Consider the following 18242-nt stretch of genomic DNA (forward strand, 5'->3'; position numbering starts at 1 on the left):
TAATTATATGACATATTCTCTAGGAAATATTTGGATGTTATTTCTTCAAATATTGTTTTTCTCTCTTCACCTCCTGTTTTCTGAGACTGATTACATGTATTTTTTACTACTTAATACTGTTTTACAGGACACTCATACTGTTATTTTCTTTTTCTTCTTTTCTCTTGTTTAGTTTTGTATAGTTTCTGTTGCTATGTTCTCAAGTTCCCTGATCTTTTTCTTCTATAATATACAGGGGTGGGCAAAAGTAGGTTTACAGTTGTGAGTATGTAAAAATAAAGTTTATTTATTTATTTTTTGTTTAGAGTATTACATATGTCTCCTTTTTCCCCAATTGACAACCCCCCCTGGCCACTCCCACCCATGAGGACAAGCTCCACTGCCCCAGTGTCTGTGTCCATTGGTTATGCCAGTGGTCGGCAAACTGCGGTTCGGCAAACCGCGGCTCGGCAAACCGCGGCTCACATGCCACATGGGGCTCTTTGGCCCCTTGAGCGTGGCTCTTCCACAAAATACCGGCTCTTCCACAAAATACCGACTTCTGCACATGGGCCACGAAATTTCAGTCGCACTGTACGTGCATGCTCGCATGTGGTATTTTGTTGAAGAGCCACACTCAAGGGGCCAAAGAGCCGCATGTGGCTCGTGAGCCAGTTTGCCAACCACGGGGTTATGTTAATATGCATGCATACAAGTCCTTTGGTTGATCTGTAATCATCCCCCCTTCCCTGCCTTCTCTCTGAATTTGGATGGTCTGCTCAGTGCTACCTTCTCTCTAGATCTATTTTTTGTTCATCAGTTTATGTTGATCATTATATCCCACAAATGAGTGAGATCATGTAATATTTATCTTTCTATGACAGGCTTATTTCATTTAACATAATGCTCTCCAGTTCCATCCATGCTGTTGCAAATTGTAAAAGTTCCTTTTTTATAACGGCATAGTATTCCATTGTGTAGATGTACCACAGTTTTAATCCACTCATCTGCTGATGGGCACTTAGGCTGTTTCCAAATCTTAGCTTTTGTAACTTGTGCTGCTATGAACATAGGGGTGCATATACCCTTTCTGATTGGTTTTTCTGTTTCTTGGGATATAGTCCTAGTGGGATTACTGGGTAAAATGGGAGTTCCATTTTTAACTTTTTGAGGAAACTCCATACTGTTTTCCACAATGGCTGCACCAGCCTGCATTCCCACCAGCAGTGCACGAGTGTTCCTTTTTCTCTACATCCTCCCCAGCACTTGTCATTTGTTGATGATAGCCATTCTGACAGGTGTGAGATGTTACCACATTGTTGTTTGATTTGCATCTCTCGGATGATTAATGACTTTGAGCATGTTTTCATATGTCTCTCGGCCTTCTGTATGTCCTCTTTCAAAAAGGACCTATTTAGGTGCTTTGCCCATTTTTTGATTGGATTGTTTATCTTCCTTTTGTTAAATTCTATGAGTTCCCTGTAAATTTTGGAGATTAAACGCTTATTGGAGATAACATTGGCAATATGTTCTCCCATGCAGTGGGCTTTCTTATTGTTTTGTTGATGGTTTCTTTTGCTGTGCAGAAGCTCTTTATTTTGATGTAGTCCCATTTGTTTATTTTCTCCTTAGTTTCCATTGCCCTAGGAGCTGTATCGGTAAAGATGTTGCTATGACATATGTCTGATATTTTGCTATCCTATGCCAACCGGTGGTCCGGAGACCACTGGTGGTGACCTGTAAAGTCCAAAAGGTTGGCGACCGCTGGCCTATGGAGTCTTCTAATATTTTTATGGTTTCCCATCTTATATTTTAAGTCCTTTAACTATTTTGAGTTTGTTTTTGTGTATGGTATAAGTTAGTGGTCTAGTTTCATTTTTTTTTTCATGCATCTGACCAAATTTCCCAGCAGAATTTATTGAAGAGGCTGTCTTGACTCCCTTGTATGTTCATGCCTCCTTTGTCAAATATTCATTGAGCATAATAGATTGGGTCTATTTCAAGAACAGTCTTTATGCCTGTTCTTGCCAGTACCAGCTTGTTTTGAAAACTGTGGCTTCGTAATATAGCATAATATCTGGTATTGTGATCCCTCCAACACTTTTCTTCTTTCTCAGGATTGCTGTGGCTATTTGGGGTCCTTTTTAGTTCCAGGTGAATTTTTGGAGAGTTTGTTCTAAGTCTGTGAAATATGCTGTTGGTATTTTAATGGGGAGTGCATTGAATCTATAGATTGCTTTGGGTAGTATGGACATTTTAATGATGTTGATTCTACCAATCCATGAACATAGTGTGTTCTCTCATTTGTTTATGTCTTCCTCTCTCTTTTTTCAATGAACTTCCCTCTCAAGACTGCTTTCACTGTGTACCATAGATTTTGGATTGTTGTGCTTTCATTGTTGTTTGTTACCAGGATGCTTTTTATTACTTTGATCTCTTTGGTAAACCAATCAGTATTTGTTGTTATTTTTTTCATTGTATTTATTGTAGTTGATGTCTAATATTTTGCTATTATGATCTGAGAAAATGCTTGATATGAGTTGTATCTTCTTGAATTTGAAGACTTGCCTGTGTCCCAGTATGTGGTGTATCTTTGAAAATGTCCCGTGTGAACTTGAGAAGAATGTATATTCTGTATCTTTGGGGTGAAATGTTCTGAATATGTCAATTAATTCCATCTGATCTAGTTATTCATTTAGGATAGATGTTTCTTTGCTGATTTTTTATTTAGAGGATTTATCTAGTGGTGTTAATGGGTTATTAAAGTCCCCTACTATGACTGTATTGTTGTCAATCTCTCCTTTGATATCTTCCAGGAGTTTTTTTATGTATGTGGGTGCTCCTGCATTGAGTGCATATATGTTTATCAGGGTTATATCTTCTTGTTGTATTGATCCCTTTAGTATTATGAAGTGGACTTCCTTATCTCTTGTTATGGCCTTCACTTTTTTTTTATTATTATTAGTTAAGGTATTACAAATGTGTCCTCATCCCCCCCCATTAACCCCCAACCACCTCCCTCCCCCGCCCCCCCCGCCTTGGACACTCATGCTCCCATCCCCCTGTTGTCCATGTCCATTGGTTTGGCTTATATACATGTATACAAGTCCTTCGGTTGATCTCTTCCCCTTACCCCCGCCCTCCCCTACTTTCCTTCTGGGGATTGATAGCCTGATCACTCAGTCTTTGGATCTGTCCCTTTTCATCAGTCTGTGTTATTCTCTATAATCCACAAATGAGTGAGATCATGTGGTATTAATCTTTCTCTGACTGGCTTATTTCACTTAGCATAATGCTCTCCAGATCCATCCATGCTGTTGCAAAAGGCAAGAGTTCCTTTTTTTTTATCGCAGCATAGTATTCCATTGTGTAAATGCACCACAGTTTTCTAATCCACTCATCTGCTGATGGGCACTTAGGCTGTTTCCAAATCTTAGCTATGGTAAATTGTGCCACTACGAACATAGGGGTGCATATGTCCTTTCTGACTGGCATTTCTGGTTTCTTGGGATATATTCCTAGTAGTGGGATCACTGGGTCAAATGGGAGTTCCATTTTTAGTTTTTTGAGGTAGCTCCATACTGTTCTCCACAGTGGCTGCACCAGTCTGCATTCCCACCAGCAGTGCAGAAGGGTTCCTTTTTCTCCACATCCTCTCTAACACTTGTTGTTTGTTGATTTGTTGATGATAGCCATTCTGACAGGTGTGAGATGACAATGCATTGTCGTTTTGATTTGCATCTCTCGTATAATCAGTGACTTTGAGCATGTTTTCATATGTCTTTCGGCCTTCTGTATGTCCTCTTTCGAAAAGTGCCTATCTAGGTCCGTTGCCCATTTTTTTATTGGATTGTTAAGCTTCATGAGATCCCTGTAAATGTTGGAAATTAAACCTTATCGGTGGTATCATTGGCAAATATGTTCTCCCATGTAGTGGGTCTTCTTGTTGTTTTGTTGATGGTTTCCATTGCTGTGCAAAAGCTTTTTATTTTGATGTAGTCCCATTTGTTTATTTTCTCTTTAGTTTCCATTGCCCTAGGAGCATTATCAGAGAAGAAATTCCTTCGGCATATGTTTGCAATTTTGCTGCCTGTGGATTCCTCTAGTATTTTTATGGTTTCCCGTCTTACGTTTAAGTCGTTTATACATTTTGAGTTTATTTTAGTGTATGGTGTGAGTTGGTGGTCTAGTTTCATCTTTTTGCATGTATCTGTCCAATTTTCCCAACACCATTTATTGAAGAGACTGTCTTGACTCCATTGGATGCTCTTTCCTCCTTTGTTGAATATTAATTGGGCATAGTGGTTTGGGTCGATTTCTGGGGTCTCTATTCTATTCCATTGATCTATATGTCTGTTCTTGTGCCAGTACCAAGCTGTTTTAGGAATAGTGGCTTTGTAATACAGTTTGATATCTGGTATTGAGATCCCACCTACTTTGTTCTTCTTTCTCAGGATTGCTGCAGCTATTCGGGGTCTTTTTTTATTACAGATGAATTTTTGGAACGTTCGTTCTAGATTTGTGAAATATGCCGTTGGTAATTTAATGGGGATTGTATTGAATCTATAGATTGCTTTGGGTAGTATGGACATTTTGATGATGTTGATTCTACTAATCCATGAACACGCATGGTATGTTCTTCCATCTGTTTATGTCTACCTCTATCTCTTTTTTCAGTGTCCTGTAGTTTTTGGCATATAAGTCTTTTACCTCCTTAGTTAAATTTATTCCTAGGTATTTTAATTTTTTTGGTGCAATGGTAAATGGGATTGCTTCTGTAGTTTCACTTTCTGTAAGTTCACTATTGGTGTAAAGAAATGCCATTGATTTCTTAGCATTAATTTTGTATCCTGCTACATTGCCGAATTCATTTATTAAGTCTAATAATTTTTTGATGGAGTCTTTAGGGTTCTCTATGTACAGTATCATGTCATCTGTAACTAAGGACAGTTTTACTTCTTCTTTTCCAATCTGGATGCCTTTTATTTCTTCTTCTTTCTGATCACAACGGCTAGTACTTCCAGTACTATGTTCAACAGGAGTGGTGAGAGGGCATATCCCTGTCTTGTTCCTGTTTTTAGGGGGAATGGTTTTAGTTTTTGCCCATTGATTATGATGTTGGCTGTGGGTTTGTCATATATGGCTTTTATTATGTTGAGGTATGATCCCTCAATTCCTATCTTGCTGAGAGTTTTTATCAAGACAGGGTGTTGGATTTTGTCAAATGCTTTTTCTGCATCAATTAATATGACTATGTGGTTTTTTCTCTCTCAATTTGTTTATGTGATGTATCACATTTATTGATTTGCGGATATTGTACCATCCTTGCATCCCTGGGATAAATCCTACTTGGTCATGGGTTATGATCTTTCTGATGTATTGCTGGATCCGATTTGCTAGGATTTTGTTGAGGATTTTGGCATCTATGTTCATGAGGGATATTGGCCTATAATTCTCTTTCATTGTATTGTCTTTATCTGGTTTTGGTATTGGGGTGATGCTGGCTTCATAGAATGAGCTGGGAAGTGTTCCTTCCTCTTGGATCTTTTGACATAGTCTGAGGAGGATAGGTTTTAGTTCTTCCTTGAATATTTGGTAAAACTCCCCTGTGAAGCCGTCTGGCCCTGGGCTTTTGTTTGCTGGAAGCCTTTTGATTACTGCTTTGATTTCCTCCATAGTTATTGGCCTATTGAGATTTTTAGATTCTTCCCGATTAAGTTTTGGAAGGTTGTATTTTTCTAGAAGTATGTCCATTTCCTCCAGGTTGTCTAGTGTGTTGGAGTAGAGTTGTTCATAGTATTTTCTAACAATCCTTTGTATTTCTATGGGTCTGTTGTTATTTCTCCTTTTTCATTTCTGATTTTGTTTATTTGGGTCCTCTCTCTTTGTTTCTCGGTGAGCCTGGCTAGAGATGTATCAATCTTGTTTATCCTTTCAAAGAACCAGCTCTTGGTTTTCTTGATCTTTTGTATTGTTTTTTTTGTTCTCTATTTCGTTTATCTCCGTTCTGATCTTTGTTATTTCCTTCCTTCTGCTTACAGTGGGCTTTTTTTTGTTGCTCTCTTTCTAGCTCTTCCGGTTGTAGAGTTAGGTCATTTATTCTCATTGTTTCTTGTTTCTTGCAGTAGGCTTGTAGAGCTATGAACTTCCCTCTCAAGACTGCTTTTGCTGTGTCCCATAGGTTTTGGATTGTTGTGTTTTCATTGTCGTTTGTTGCCATGATGTTTTTTATTTCTTCTTTGATCTCACTGGTAATCCAGTCGTTGTTTAATAGCATGCTATTTAGTCTCCATGTGTTTGATTTTTCTGGATTGTTTTTGTTGTAGTTGATTTCCAGTTTTATGCCTTTGTGGTCTGAGAAGATGCTTGATACGATTTCAATTTTCTTGAATTTGAAGAGACTTTGTCTGTGACCCAATATATGGTCTATCTTTGAAGACGACAAATGTGCACTTGATGAGAATGTATATTCTGTGGCTTTGGGGTGAAATGTTCTGAAGATGTCAATGAATTCCATCTGATCTAGTGAGTCATTTAGGATTGATGTTTCTTTGCTGAGTTTCTGTTTAGAGGATTTGTTCAGTGGTGATAATGGGGTGTTAAGGTCCCCTACTATGATTGTAGTGCTGTCAATCTCTCCCTTGATCTCCTCCAGAAGATTTCTTACGTATTTGGGTGCTCCTATATTAGGTACATATATATTTACCAGAGTTATTTCTTCTTGTTGGACTGCTCCCTTTAGTATTATGAAGTGGCCTTCTTTATCTCTTTTTATGTCCTTCACTTTGAGATCTAATTTGTCAGATATAAGTATTGCTACCCCGGCTTTTTTTTCACTTCCATTGGCCTGAAAAACCTTTTTCCGTATCTTCACCATCAGTCTGTGTGCGTCTTTTTTTCTGAGGTGGGTTTCCTGTAGACAGCAGATATATGGGTCATGTTTTCTTATCCACTCATTTACCCTATGCCTTTTGACTGGGGCATTTAATCCATTTACATTTAAAGTTATTATTGATAGAAACCTGTTAGTCGCCATTTTTGTTCTTTACCGCTGCGTTACTTCTTTGTTTCCTATTTTTTCCATTTACAGCAGACCCTTTAGCATTTCTTGCATTGCTGGTTTGGTTGTAATAAAGTCCCGTAGACCATTTTTGTCTGTGAAGCTCCTGATTTGACCCTCAGTTTTGATTGATAGCCTCCCTGGGTACAGTATTCTTGGATTCAGACCCTTCCTTTGCATGACTTTGTATATTTCATTCCATTCCCTTCTTGCCTGATGTGTTTCTGTTGAGAAATCGGTCGCTAGTCTGATGGGGATCCTTTGTAGGTAACTTTCTGTCTCTCTCTGGCTGCTTTTAAGATTCTTACTTTGTCGTTGGTGTTTGCCAATTTAATTATTACGTGCCTTGGCGTCTGTCTTTTTGGGTTCATTTTGTTTGGGACTCTGTGAGCTTCTTGGATTTGTGTGAGTTTTTTTTCCCCTATATCAGGGAAATTTTCTGTTACTATTTTTTCAAACAGGTTTTCTATTCCTTGCTCAGTTTCCTCTCCTTCTGGCACCCCTATTATTTGGATGTTGTTTCGTTTAGCGTTGTCCCAGAGTTCTCTTAGGCTCTCCTCCTGCTTTTTAATTTTTTTTTTCTAGAAGCTGTTCTGTTTGGGTATTTTTTCCTACCTTGTCTTCTAGCTCGCTGATGCGGTCCTCTGCTTCTTCTAGTCTACTGTTGATGCTTTCTATTGAGTTCTCTATAGCAGTGATGTCATTTTTCATTTCTTCTTGGTTTTTCTTCATTTCCTCTTGGTTCCTACACATATTGTTGAATTAGTCTTCCATTGTTTTCATCCACCTTATGGCCATTTCCCTGAATTCTTTCTCTGACAGGTTGCTTGCCTCCATTGCCTCCATTTTGTTTACTTCCTTTTCTGATGATGGTTGTTTTTCTTTCATATGTGGGTTGGTTCTTTGTTTCACCATGATCTCTCTTCTCCAGGTTTTTGGTTATGTAATTCCCTCTCTGCTGCATTGATTTAAAGGCACAAAATACAGCACAACAAGGCACAATGTACAAGGCACTGAACATAAATGTATTCACGATATTAATAACCCCAAATAAAGGTGACCACCCGAGCGAAGAGAATTAGGGGATAAAGAAGGAAAAAGAGAAAAAGATTAAAGAGAAAAGAAAAAACAAAAAGGAGTGCCGAAATGAGATTGGGAAAAGGGAGAGAAGAAAAAAGAAAAAGAAAAAAAAAGTAAGAGAGAGAATGAAATAGAGGTGGGGAAGAGGCTATTTGTATGGGGAGAAAACTCTAAGGGAACCGCAACTAATCCCAACGAATTCCAGCAGCAGATCCCTGGAGATTAATGCTAACTACAAACAACCACTAATATCAAGCGAGGCAAGGGAAAACAGAAGCACAAAAATAACCAGAGCAAGAAAAAAGAAGCAAAACAGAAAAATGAAAAACAAAACAATCTCCCAAACAAGCATAAAAAAAACCAATATACTCAAAATCAAGCAAACACTAGCAAAACGACAGAGAGAGAGAGAAAAAAAAAATTGGATAGTGAAGAGAGATAAGAGAGAGGTGTATATGGATTTAGAGCAAGGGATTGGAAATTAGATATATAAGTAGGGTGAAATTTAGACAGTGGGTAAAAAGAATGAATAGGGAAAATCTAAAGCAGGAATAGGGTAAGAGAAACAGGACAACAAAAGGGGAAAAGTGAGGGAGAGAGTTTTGGCTTAAGGGTAAAGGTGAGATAGAGAGAAATGATGCTAAAGGAATGATGAAAATAGAGTGTAGAAATCTATTCCCAAAATAAAATAAGGAAAAATTAAAAAAAAAAATGACACTTGAATAAATTGTAAAATGATAGCAATAATACTGGTTAAAAAAAATTCAGTAATTAAAAAGGTAAAATCAGGTGATGAAAAAAAAAATAAAACAAAATAATAAAATAGGTTCTTAATGAAATGGTGAAAAAAGAATTAAAAAAAAAAGATGAAAATGTGCAGTAGTGAGGGTGCTTCAGATCTTCTACTCTTCTTTTTGTCACGCCTTAGTCCTGCCAGGCATTCAGGAGAGTTTTGAATTTCCCTGCGATACACTGTCCCTCCGTGCCGTATACCACAGTCCTGATTTTAAGGCAGGTTGTATTTGTTTACCAGACTGCTTTTATTTGTATTTACAGAAGAGACAGTTCGTGGCTCTGCCTCTGGGTGGCAGTGTGTCTGGATTGACCTCCGGGGCTATAAGTCCTCTCTATCAGTAGGGTTTATTTTCTCTATGGTACTTGAAACTGGTTTGGGAAAGTCCACTGCCCAGAGCCTGTTCTTTAATAGTTACTCCCCACTCTGTTTCCCAGGCTCCCCAAAAACAACTTTCCCCTTCAGGCTCTGCGAATGACCCCAACTGGGGAATCCCATGCACTGGGTTTAATAATCAAATGCACGGATATCAGGGGAACTGTAACAACAAGAGCCTGATAGGTTGTGCAAATTTGCAAGCCTCCACCTTCCAGGTCTGCGCGCAGTCTCCGCGGGCCCACTCGCCCCTGGCACTAAGCAGCCGGCACACTGACAAAATCCAAGGCTGCTTTTTTACATCCAGTCCAGCTATGGTCTTATTTTTAGAGTTCCCTTCTGCCAGCAGCCCTGTGGGGCCCCTTCCCCACTCGCGGGTCACTCTGGTCCCAACAGCTGCGGACTCTGTGGGGTGCAGATTTCGCCCGCGTGCACGCGGTCCTCTCTCTAACCCGAATTACAAACCACACCTTTAGGGGAAGTCTAACCTTTCCGTGAGAAGAAGTAGTGCTCGTCTGAGTTCACGCAGTCATGCTGCTTGAGATCCCTTATTTCCAAGTTAGTAGCTGATCTCTGGACGCCGGTAACAGCCACTCAAGATGGCGCGGTCTCCGCTGCTGAGCTGGCGCACCGGGAGAGGTTTTAGCCGCAGTCTCCAACCGTCCTTTTTTTTCTGGCAGCTCTCTGTCTTTCCTGGCTGCAGACTGTCTCGCAGCTGAATATCCTCTGCCTATTCGGCTGTATGTTACCCGTTTCAGCTGCTCACCCTTATCTGCTCTGGCCTTCACTTTGAGGTCTAATTTGTCAGATATAAGTTTTGCTACCCCAGCTTTTCTTTTTTTTGCTTTTTTTCGTTTCCTTTCGCCTGAAAATTTTTTTCTATCCCTTCACTACCAGTCTGTGTGAGTCCTTTGTTCTGAGGTGGGTTTCCTGTAGACAGCAGATATATGGGTCATGTTTTCTTACCCACTGAGCTACCTTATGTCTTTAGATTGGGGCATTTGGTCCATTTATATTTAAGGTTATTATTGATAGATACTTGTTTGTCACCATTTTTAATTTTTATGCTTGTGTTCCTTCTTCCCTATTTCTTCTTTTTACAGCAGTCCCTTTATAATTTCTTGCATTGCTGGTTTGGTGGTAATAAACTCCCTTAGTCCTTTTCTGTCTGTGAAGCTCCTGATTTCACCTTCAATTTTGAATGATAGCCTTGCTGGTTATAGTATTCTTGGAACAAACCCTTGCTTTGCATCCCTTTGTATATTTCACTCCATTCCCGTCTTGCCTGATGTGTTTTTGTTGAGAAATCAGTTGATAGTCTAATAGGAGATCTCTTATAGATAACTTTCTGTCTCTCTCTGGCAGCCTTTAAGATTCTTATTTTGTCGGTGGTGTTTGCCAATTTAATTATGATGTGGCTTGGTGTTGGTCTTTTTGGGTTCATCTTGTTTGGGTCTCAGTGTGTTCCTTGATTTGGGGTGACATTTTTCTTTTCAATATCAGGGAAGTTTTCTGTCAATATTCTTCAAACAGGTTTTCTTTTCTTTGTTCAGTTTCCTCTTCTTCTGGCACCCCTACTACTAGCAGATATTGTTTCATTTCGTGTTGTCCTAAAGCTCCCTTAGGCTCTCCTCCTGTTTTTGTTTTTTTCCCTTTGCTGCTTTGCCTGTGTGTTTTTTCCTACCTTATCTTCTAGCTCACTGATGCGATCCTCAGCTTCTTCTGGTCTACAGTTGATGCTTTCTATTGCATTCTTTATTGCAGCTATGTCATTCCTCATTTCTACTTCCTTGTTCTTCATTTCCTCTTCATTTTTACACATATTGTTGAATTTGTCTTTCATCCTTTTAAGCATCTTTATGGCCATTGCTCTGAATTCTTTCTCTGACAAATTGCTTTCCTCTATTTTGTTTTTTTCCTTTACTGGTGATTTCTCCTTTTCTTTGGTATGGGAGCTATTTATTTTTCTCTCCATTTTCGCTCCTCTCAGGTTGTCTGATTATGTGAATCATTTTCTATCACGTTTATCAAAAGGCACAAAATACTCCAAGACATGACACAGAGGGAACAAAACACGAATGTATTCACAGCACCGATAACCCCAAATTAAGGAAATCACCAGAGATAAGAGAATTAGGGAAGAGAAAGAGTGCAAAAATGATATTGAGAAAAGGAAAAATGGTAAGAGAGAAAAGAAAAATTAGAAGAAAGAAGGGGAAAAAATATACATATGTGGGGAAAAACTCCACAAAACCAACATCTAAACCAAAAAATGCAAACAACAAACACCCAGACAAAAAGGAAGGGAGCTGAGTCTAAAGTTTTTCCCTTTTATCTATATATTCATCTATTTTTGGAAAAGGAGAATAGAGAGCAGATAGGCCTGGGTTTGGTGAATGAAAGTAATTAAACTATTAGTAGAAGAAGAGAATATGCGAGGAGAGAAAAACAAAAGCATAAAATAAAAAATAAACAACTAGAAAAAAACGTTGACTAGCAAAGAAATAGAAATGAGAAGGATGCATGGTCTTGGAGCAGGGGAGAGGAAATTAGACATATGAGTCAGCCAACAGAGACTACTATGATAGTAATGCGTCAGTAAAGGCGATAAAGAAAATCAGTTTTTAACAAGGAGTGAAAAGAAAGGAGAGAGAAAACTGAAGCAGGAACAGGAGAAGCGAAACAGGATGAAAAGGGGAAAGTGAAAAAAGGGTTGGCATAAAGGAAAAAATGAGATAGAGCAGAATAGTGATAATAGAAATAGAATATAGAACACTAATCTGCGGCTCGCGAGCCACATGCGCCTCTTTGGCCCCTTGAGTGTGGCTCTTCCTAAGCCTTAGGAGTACCCTAATTAAGTTAATGACAATGTATCTACCTATATAGTTTAAGTTTAAAAAATTTGGCTCTCAAAAGAAATTTCAATCATTGTACTGTTGATATTTGGCTCTGTTGACTAATGAGTTTGCCGACCACTGCCCTAGCCCATTTGGGTCAGTGGATAGACTGTCGGCCTGCAGACTGAAGGATCCCAGTTTTGATTCTGGTTCAAGGCACATGCCTGGGTTGCGGGCTCAATCACTGGTAGGGGGCATGCAAGAGGAGGCCATTCATTGATTTTCTCTCATCAATTTTTCTGTCTCTTCCTCTCCTTTCCTGTCTGAAATCAATAAAAATCTATTTTTTAAAAAGTGAAGTAGTGAAGTTCGTTCACTTCAGCTGTTTTAATGTCCAATGGAGGCTGGTTTAAGACGCCCCTCTATTGTTCTGTCTGCCATGTCTCGGTTTCCTGTTAGGTAGTCAGCACTGTGTTTAATTCCCAGCGATCCATTGCTCCTCTATGTAGGACACCACAACCTTGGTTTCAGGCAGGCAGGATCTGCGGGCTTTGTTTTCCTGCCTGCTTTCAGTCATATTTACACAAGCGTCTATTTCTGACATGGCCTCTAAGTGGCGGTGTTTCTGTATTAGTTTCCGGGACCAAATTTCCCCTCAACCAAGTCCCCAAGGACTTCCTGGGGATATTTTGAATCTTTGTTTCCCTGCCGAGCTCAAGGTTGGGTGCGGCTGTGCTGCTAGGAGGGGCCTGGTCTTCGGGAGAAAAATGTCTGTTCAGGGTTGGAGGGATCGGACTATCCCAGAGCTGGCTTCCTGATCGCATCCTCATATTTTGTTCCCCAGCTCCACAAAACCACCTTCCCCAGCCCCGCATCCTTGGTGAGTGTTTGTAATTGAAAAATCCTATGCACTGGGTTTAGCAAGGAAAAGCAAGGAAAATACAAAGACAGAGCAACCACGCTGCTGCATGTCTCTCATCACCCAGCACTGCACAGCCAGTGCAGAACTTCAGCCTGCCTTTCTGGGTGCAGCCTCCCATGGCTGTGGGCTTAGTTCTAGAATCCCAGGCTGTTCGCAGCCCTGTGGACCCCTTCCACAGTCAAGTGCTATACATGTCCCCAAGGGACGCAGAGTTGGTGCAGTGCAGTTTCCCACCGATACTGTAGTCCTGGCTACATGCATTTCTCCCTCGAGCCCAGAACCTCGATCCCACCACACTTCAGGCGACCTCTGACCTTTCCATTCATGGATTGTCTTATTAGCTGTGTTTAATTCGCTAGTTCCGGGTGGATGTTATTCAATTCAGCTGTTTCTTCTATCTGCTCCATGAGAAGGCGCTGGACCTGTCTGCCTATTCGGCTGCCATTTTTGTCTCTCCCTCCTCCCGCGCCCCCCCCCCCCCCCAAACTTTTTAGGCTCCCACAGCTGAGAAGGCTGGAGTCTCGGTGTTTGTGGGTTCTCAGATGAGGCAGCTGGTCCCTGGCCAGTGTGGCTGTTCCCAGGTGGTGTCTGAGGTCTCCCCAGGTAGAGGTGAGGCTGGGCTCCCTGGGAGAGATTTCAGCGGTACTAGAGGCTGCCTGGCTAGGGGAGCCTGGTCCGCCAGTCCCCAACAGTCCTGCGGAATAACTGTCCCTCACTCACACATACACACATGCCTCACATGTCCATGCTCTCTCACTCACACTCTTCCTCACTGCCGTCCTGTCGGCCACCATCTTGGATTTCTATTTTTGTATTATATATTTTTCCATACAAACAATTGTAAACCTGCTTTTGCTCACCCCATATATTACATATGGGTCTTTTTATGTATTTCACTTCTGTGCTCATTGTGTTTATATTTTCTTCTTACTTTCTTGAGCATATGGAGCATATTTATAATGGCTGGGTTGATGTCTTTGCTAATTCCATCACCTGTGCCATTTCTAGAGCTGTTTGTATTGATTAATTTTCTCCTGGTTATAAATGACAAGGTTGTTCTACTATGGCTGGTGGAAACATGAAATATTACCAGTCCTGTGTGTAAGGGCTTTTTTTGGCCTACAGCTTTTCAACGTTCTTTTCCTGGTACTCATGCATGGCATTGCTCATTATTTAGCCAGAGACTTGGGGCTATCCCTCTTGGGATGCCCAGAACTCAAGCTCTCTTTCACTCTTTGTAGCTCCCTGCTCTGTGGTATTCTGCCACAGAAAGTATAGCTCCCTTGGCCTCCGTTAACCTCCTGTCTCTGTTTCCCTCAAGGCCATGTGCCCGATAGGCTCTATTCTGTTACTTCTGTTTGCACTAGAGTCTGGAAACTACCTCTATGCAGTATGTGGGAGCAGATTTAGGGCTCTTCTAGTTTCTCATCTTTTAGGGCCCAGTGTCTGAAACCTTTAACATATTTTATCTTGTTTTCTACTTGTTTAAGATAGAGTAAATACAGTCTCAGATATACTGTCATAATCTAAAGCAGAAGTCCTCTCAGAATAATTTAATTTGTATTTTTAAAAAATAAGTGAAGGTAAACATCCTTTCACACATCATGGGGCAGTTTGTCTAGCTTTTTTTGAAGAGCTTTCTACTCTATATCCAACCATTTTTCCATGATATTGTTGGTCTTTTCATTCTCTATTTGTGGAAGGACTTTACATGTTAAGGCTTTTAATCCCTTCTCTCTAATATGAAATGCACAATTTCCCATCAATTTGTCATGTGTCTTTTTAGCATATTTTGCTGTTAATATCTTTTCTGAGACTTTATTATGATTGTGATGCATTATTGTATCTCTGATTTCTTAGTACTGGAGAATTGGGTTGGTATTAGGCAAGGAGGAGGATTCAGAAGTTTATCTCACTCTGATTATTTGAAAAATGGTTGAGCTAAGAAGTTCTGACTTATTCAGTATCTATATTAAATTTTTGTGTAGTGTAATGATATGATACATGAATGTTTTTCTAGGTAGCTACATGATTCACTCCCTAACTCCCTCAGAACTCTGCTCAATTAACTTTATCAGAAAGGTCTTCTGTAATCACCCTATTTGAAATGTTAACACTCTTACATATTTCTATCCTCTGTTCATTTTCCTCTACAGCAGTTATCACAATTTGACATGACACATATTTTGCTAATTTATGTATTATCATTTGTGTTGTTCCCAATATGCTGGTACCATGAAGGCAAGGATTTTGGACTTTTAATACTACCTGGCACATAGTAAGCACTCAATTTGTTTTGGTTAAATAATCAAAATTCCCTTTATATAGATTGTTCTGGGACCAATTGAAAGATGAACTGGAGAGAAAGGGAAACTTCAGAAAGAAGGAACAATTAGGTCCAACAATTAGGTCCCTTTACAGTAGTCTTATATGTAAGGTGGCAGGTTAGCTGGAGTGATAGCAGTGAGGATAAAAGAGAAAAGACTAGTGGGACTCACATTAAACATCATTCTTATTTGTATTTGTAATTGTTAAGTAAAAAGGAAAATATTTGTATTTGGGTTGTATTTTTAATGTAGATATTAATAAAGCAAAAGTATAGATGATTGAAAGTGATGTGACTTTTTTGTTCTTAAAAAATGTTACTTTAAAAATGTAAACATTAAAGTGCCTAGTGGAAGTCATGCTGATTTTTCTGATTTACTTTCTTTTTTTTTTTTAGAGCTTTGCTTCCTGTTTTACATCACAAATCTAAAAAAGGACCTCCCCGTCAAGCCAAATATGCTATTCATTGTATCCATGCAATATTTTCTAGTAAAGAGACCCAGTTTGCACAGATATTTGAGGTAAAGAAAAAAAAAATTTTATTTCATATGTTATAGTTAAAAAACAAATACTAATGATTTTATAGACTACAGAATGTTCGCATTTGGAGATACATCATTTTATAGTATACAGTAAGTCTTCAACTTTATTGATGGGTTATGCTAAGTGAAATGGTGTATAACAAAAACAGTTAAAAAAAACAAAACAATTTTACCATTGGCTGATTGATATAAACAAGAGTTAAGTTCCTGTGGCATCTCAAGAAAATGACATTATTCGAGTACCTGCTGTATGTTTAGAATTGGATCAGTATAATTGCTATTAATGAATGCTTTGTGCCAACTAAAATTTAGATATCAAACAATTGTATAATATTTTTGACATTTATTTCTTTTTATACATTGTATATTATCTTTATACCTTATACATTGTATTTATACCAATACATGTAGTATTAGGAAACCTTTATTAATAATGTAATCCTCTTACTGTCACATATAAGGTTGGCTGGCTTCCTGAAAAGAGGTTTCATAGAAATATGTGACCTTTATGAGGTTACTAATAATTACAGGCTCTGGCCATTAATTTTGCTTTTTCAGAAATGATTTTATCATTTTATTGTGGAAAATGTTTATACTACTATAATAAACTAATTGAAACTAATTTACACTATCAGATTTTTGTCTATAATATAAACAGCAAGCTGGAATTTATGTGCAGTGGAGGTATTCAGGGAAGTCATCAAGAATAGCAAAAAGTACATTCATGTAAATATACTATTTTTAAAAATCCTCACCCGAGGATATTTTTTCCATTGATTTTTAGAGAGAGTAGAAGGGAGGGAGGAGGGCGAAAGCAAGATGGACATCACATACCCCGACTGGGTTAGGGGGGATGAAACCTGCAACCTAGGTATCTGCTCTTGACTGGAAATTGAACCTGTGACCTTTTGGGCCCAGGGCCGACACTCTAACCACTGAGCAAAAGGGGCCAGAGCTAAATATACATTTGATTAAATGAAGCTTTATATTGCCCTGATATGTTGGGAAAGAACAGTTCTGTATTGTTTTTTCAAACTTAAGAAGATTTCTTGGTATTCAGTATGGGTGGATAGAGCATCAATTCTTCATTAAAATCTGTTATGGCCATAGCCAGTTTGGCTCAGTGGATAGAGCGTTGGCCTGAGGACCAAAGGTTCCCAGGTTCGATTCTAGTCAAGGGAACGTACCTTGGTTGCAGGCCTCTCCCCTGCCCAGGCCCTGGTAAGAGCGCTTGCAGGAGGCAACCAATGTGTTTCTCTCACATCGTTATTTCTCTCTCTTTCCCTCTCTCTTTTACTCTCCCCAAAAATCAGTAGAAAAAAATATCCTCAGGTGATGATTAACAAAAAAAAAAAAACCTGTTATGAAAATTTGTAATAGCTAGTATATTCACTTTTTTCACATTCAAAAGATACAAAACAAATATCCAAATAGTAAAAAGTTTTGTGCTGCACCCCACTCCTGTATCCCCAGCCACTACCTAGTTCCCTTTCTCAAAAGCAACCAATGTTATCAGTTTCTAATGTACTTTTTTGGAGAGGTTTTATTCATATACAAATAATATAAATACAGACATACACATTTTGTCTCCTGCCCTATACCAGTGATAGCATACTATAGTCACTCCTATGAATATTTGATTTTTAAAATTTAGCAGTACATTTTATATATCATTCTGTATATGAGGAGCCTCATCCTTTTTCACTACAAAATGCATATATTGGTTGGGTTTCCTGTCAGAAAAATAAAATAATTTTATTAGTTAGAAATTCAGTATTTGATGCTATGAAAATCCACAAGAAATGCATGTGACTATACATAATAAAAGCTTTTTCTTGCTCCTGAAAAAGACAATTAGGCTGTTTGGATTGCATTCTGACCAGTGGCTTAGGCACACTAACTCTTTGTGATTAATGGCTTCCCTTTTAGTCCCACTGAATCCTTGCTATTTAGCCAGCCAGTGAGTAAGGAGGGAGAATGTGGAGAAGACACATCGATCATACCTGCCTCAGTGTAGACATGACATACCTCACTTTTACTCCCATTCTGTTAACCAGACTTATTCACATATCCTCATCTAACTATAGGAGGCTGCACCTATAGTCAGGAAGTAGAAAAGAAGAGGATATTGGTGAGCTCCGCTATCTCTAACATATTCATATATGTGGTCATTAAGTATATGATTTTTTGTGCTGAAATGTTTCTTTACCTACCTCTAAATATGACGTGAGCAAAACCAAAAATATTTAAACATGATGCTTTCTAGACATAAATAACATCATACTGAGCAGTTGAGGTTGAGCAGCCTTAGCATATTACACTTTGATTG

At 38.9% G+C, this 18242-nt stretch overlaps 1 protein-coding gene across 16 annotated transcripts in view; it reads left to right on the forward strand.

Annotated features, from left to right (window-relative positions):
* PDS5B (PDS5 cohesin associated factor B) overlaps positions 1-18242 on the forward strand; it is a 257616-nt gene that overhangs the window by 178857 nt on the left and 60517 nt on the right. For 15 of the 16 annotated variants that reach the window (XR_004965701.1, XM_036296869.1, XM_036296868.1 and 12 more), the window contains one exon: positions 15769-15892. Coding sequence is in view for 14 of the 16 variants with exons in the window: in XM_036296869.1 (XP_036152762.1) it covers positions 15769-15892 (124 nt within the window). In the remaining 2 variants the exon portion in view is untranslated. Of the gene's footprint in view, positions 1-15768; positions 15893-18242 lie in introns of those variants that run through there. The other variant, XM_036296878.1, reaches the window with a different exon arrangement.

The sequence above is a fragment of the Myotis myotis genome, unplaced genomic scaffold (assembly GCF_014108235.1).
Source record: "Myotis myotis isolate mMyoMyo1 unplaced genomic scaffold, mMyoMyo1.p scaffold_m19_p_3, whole genome shotgun sequence".
In the NCBI taxonomy this organism is placed as follows: domain Eukaryota; kingdom Metazoa; phylum Chordata; class Mammalia; order Chiroptera; family Vespertilionidae; genus Myotis; species Myotis myotis.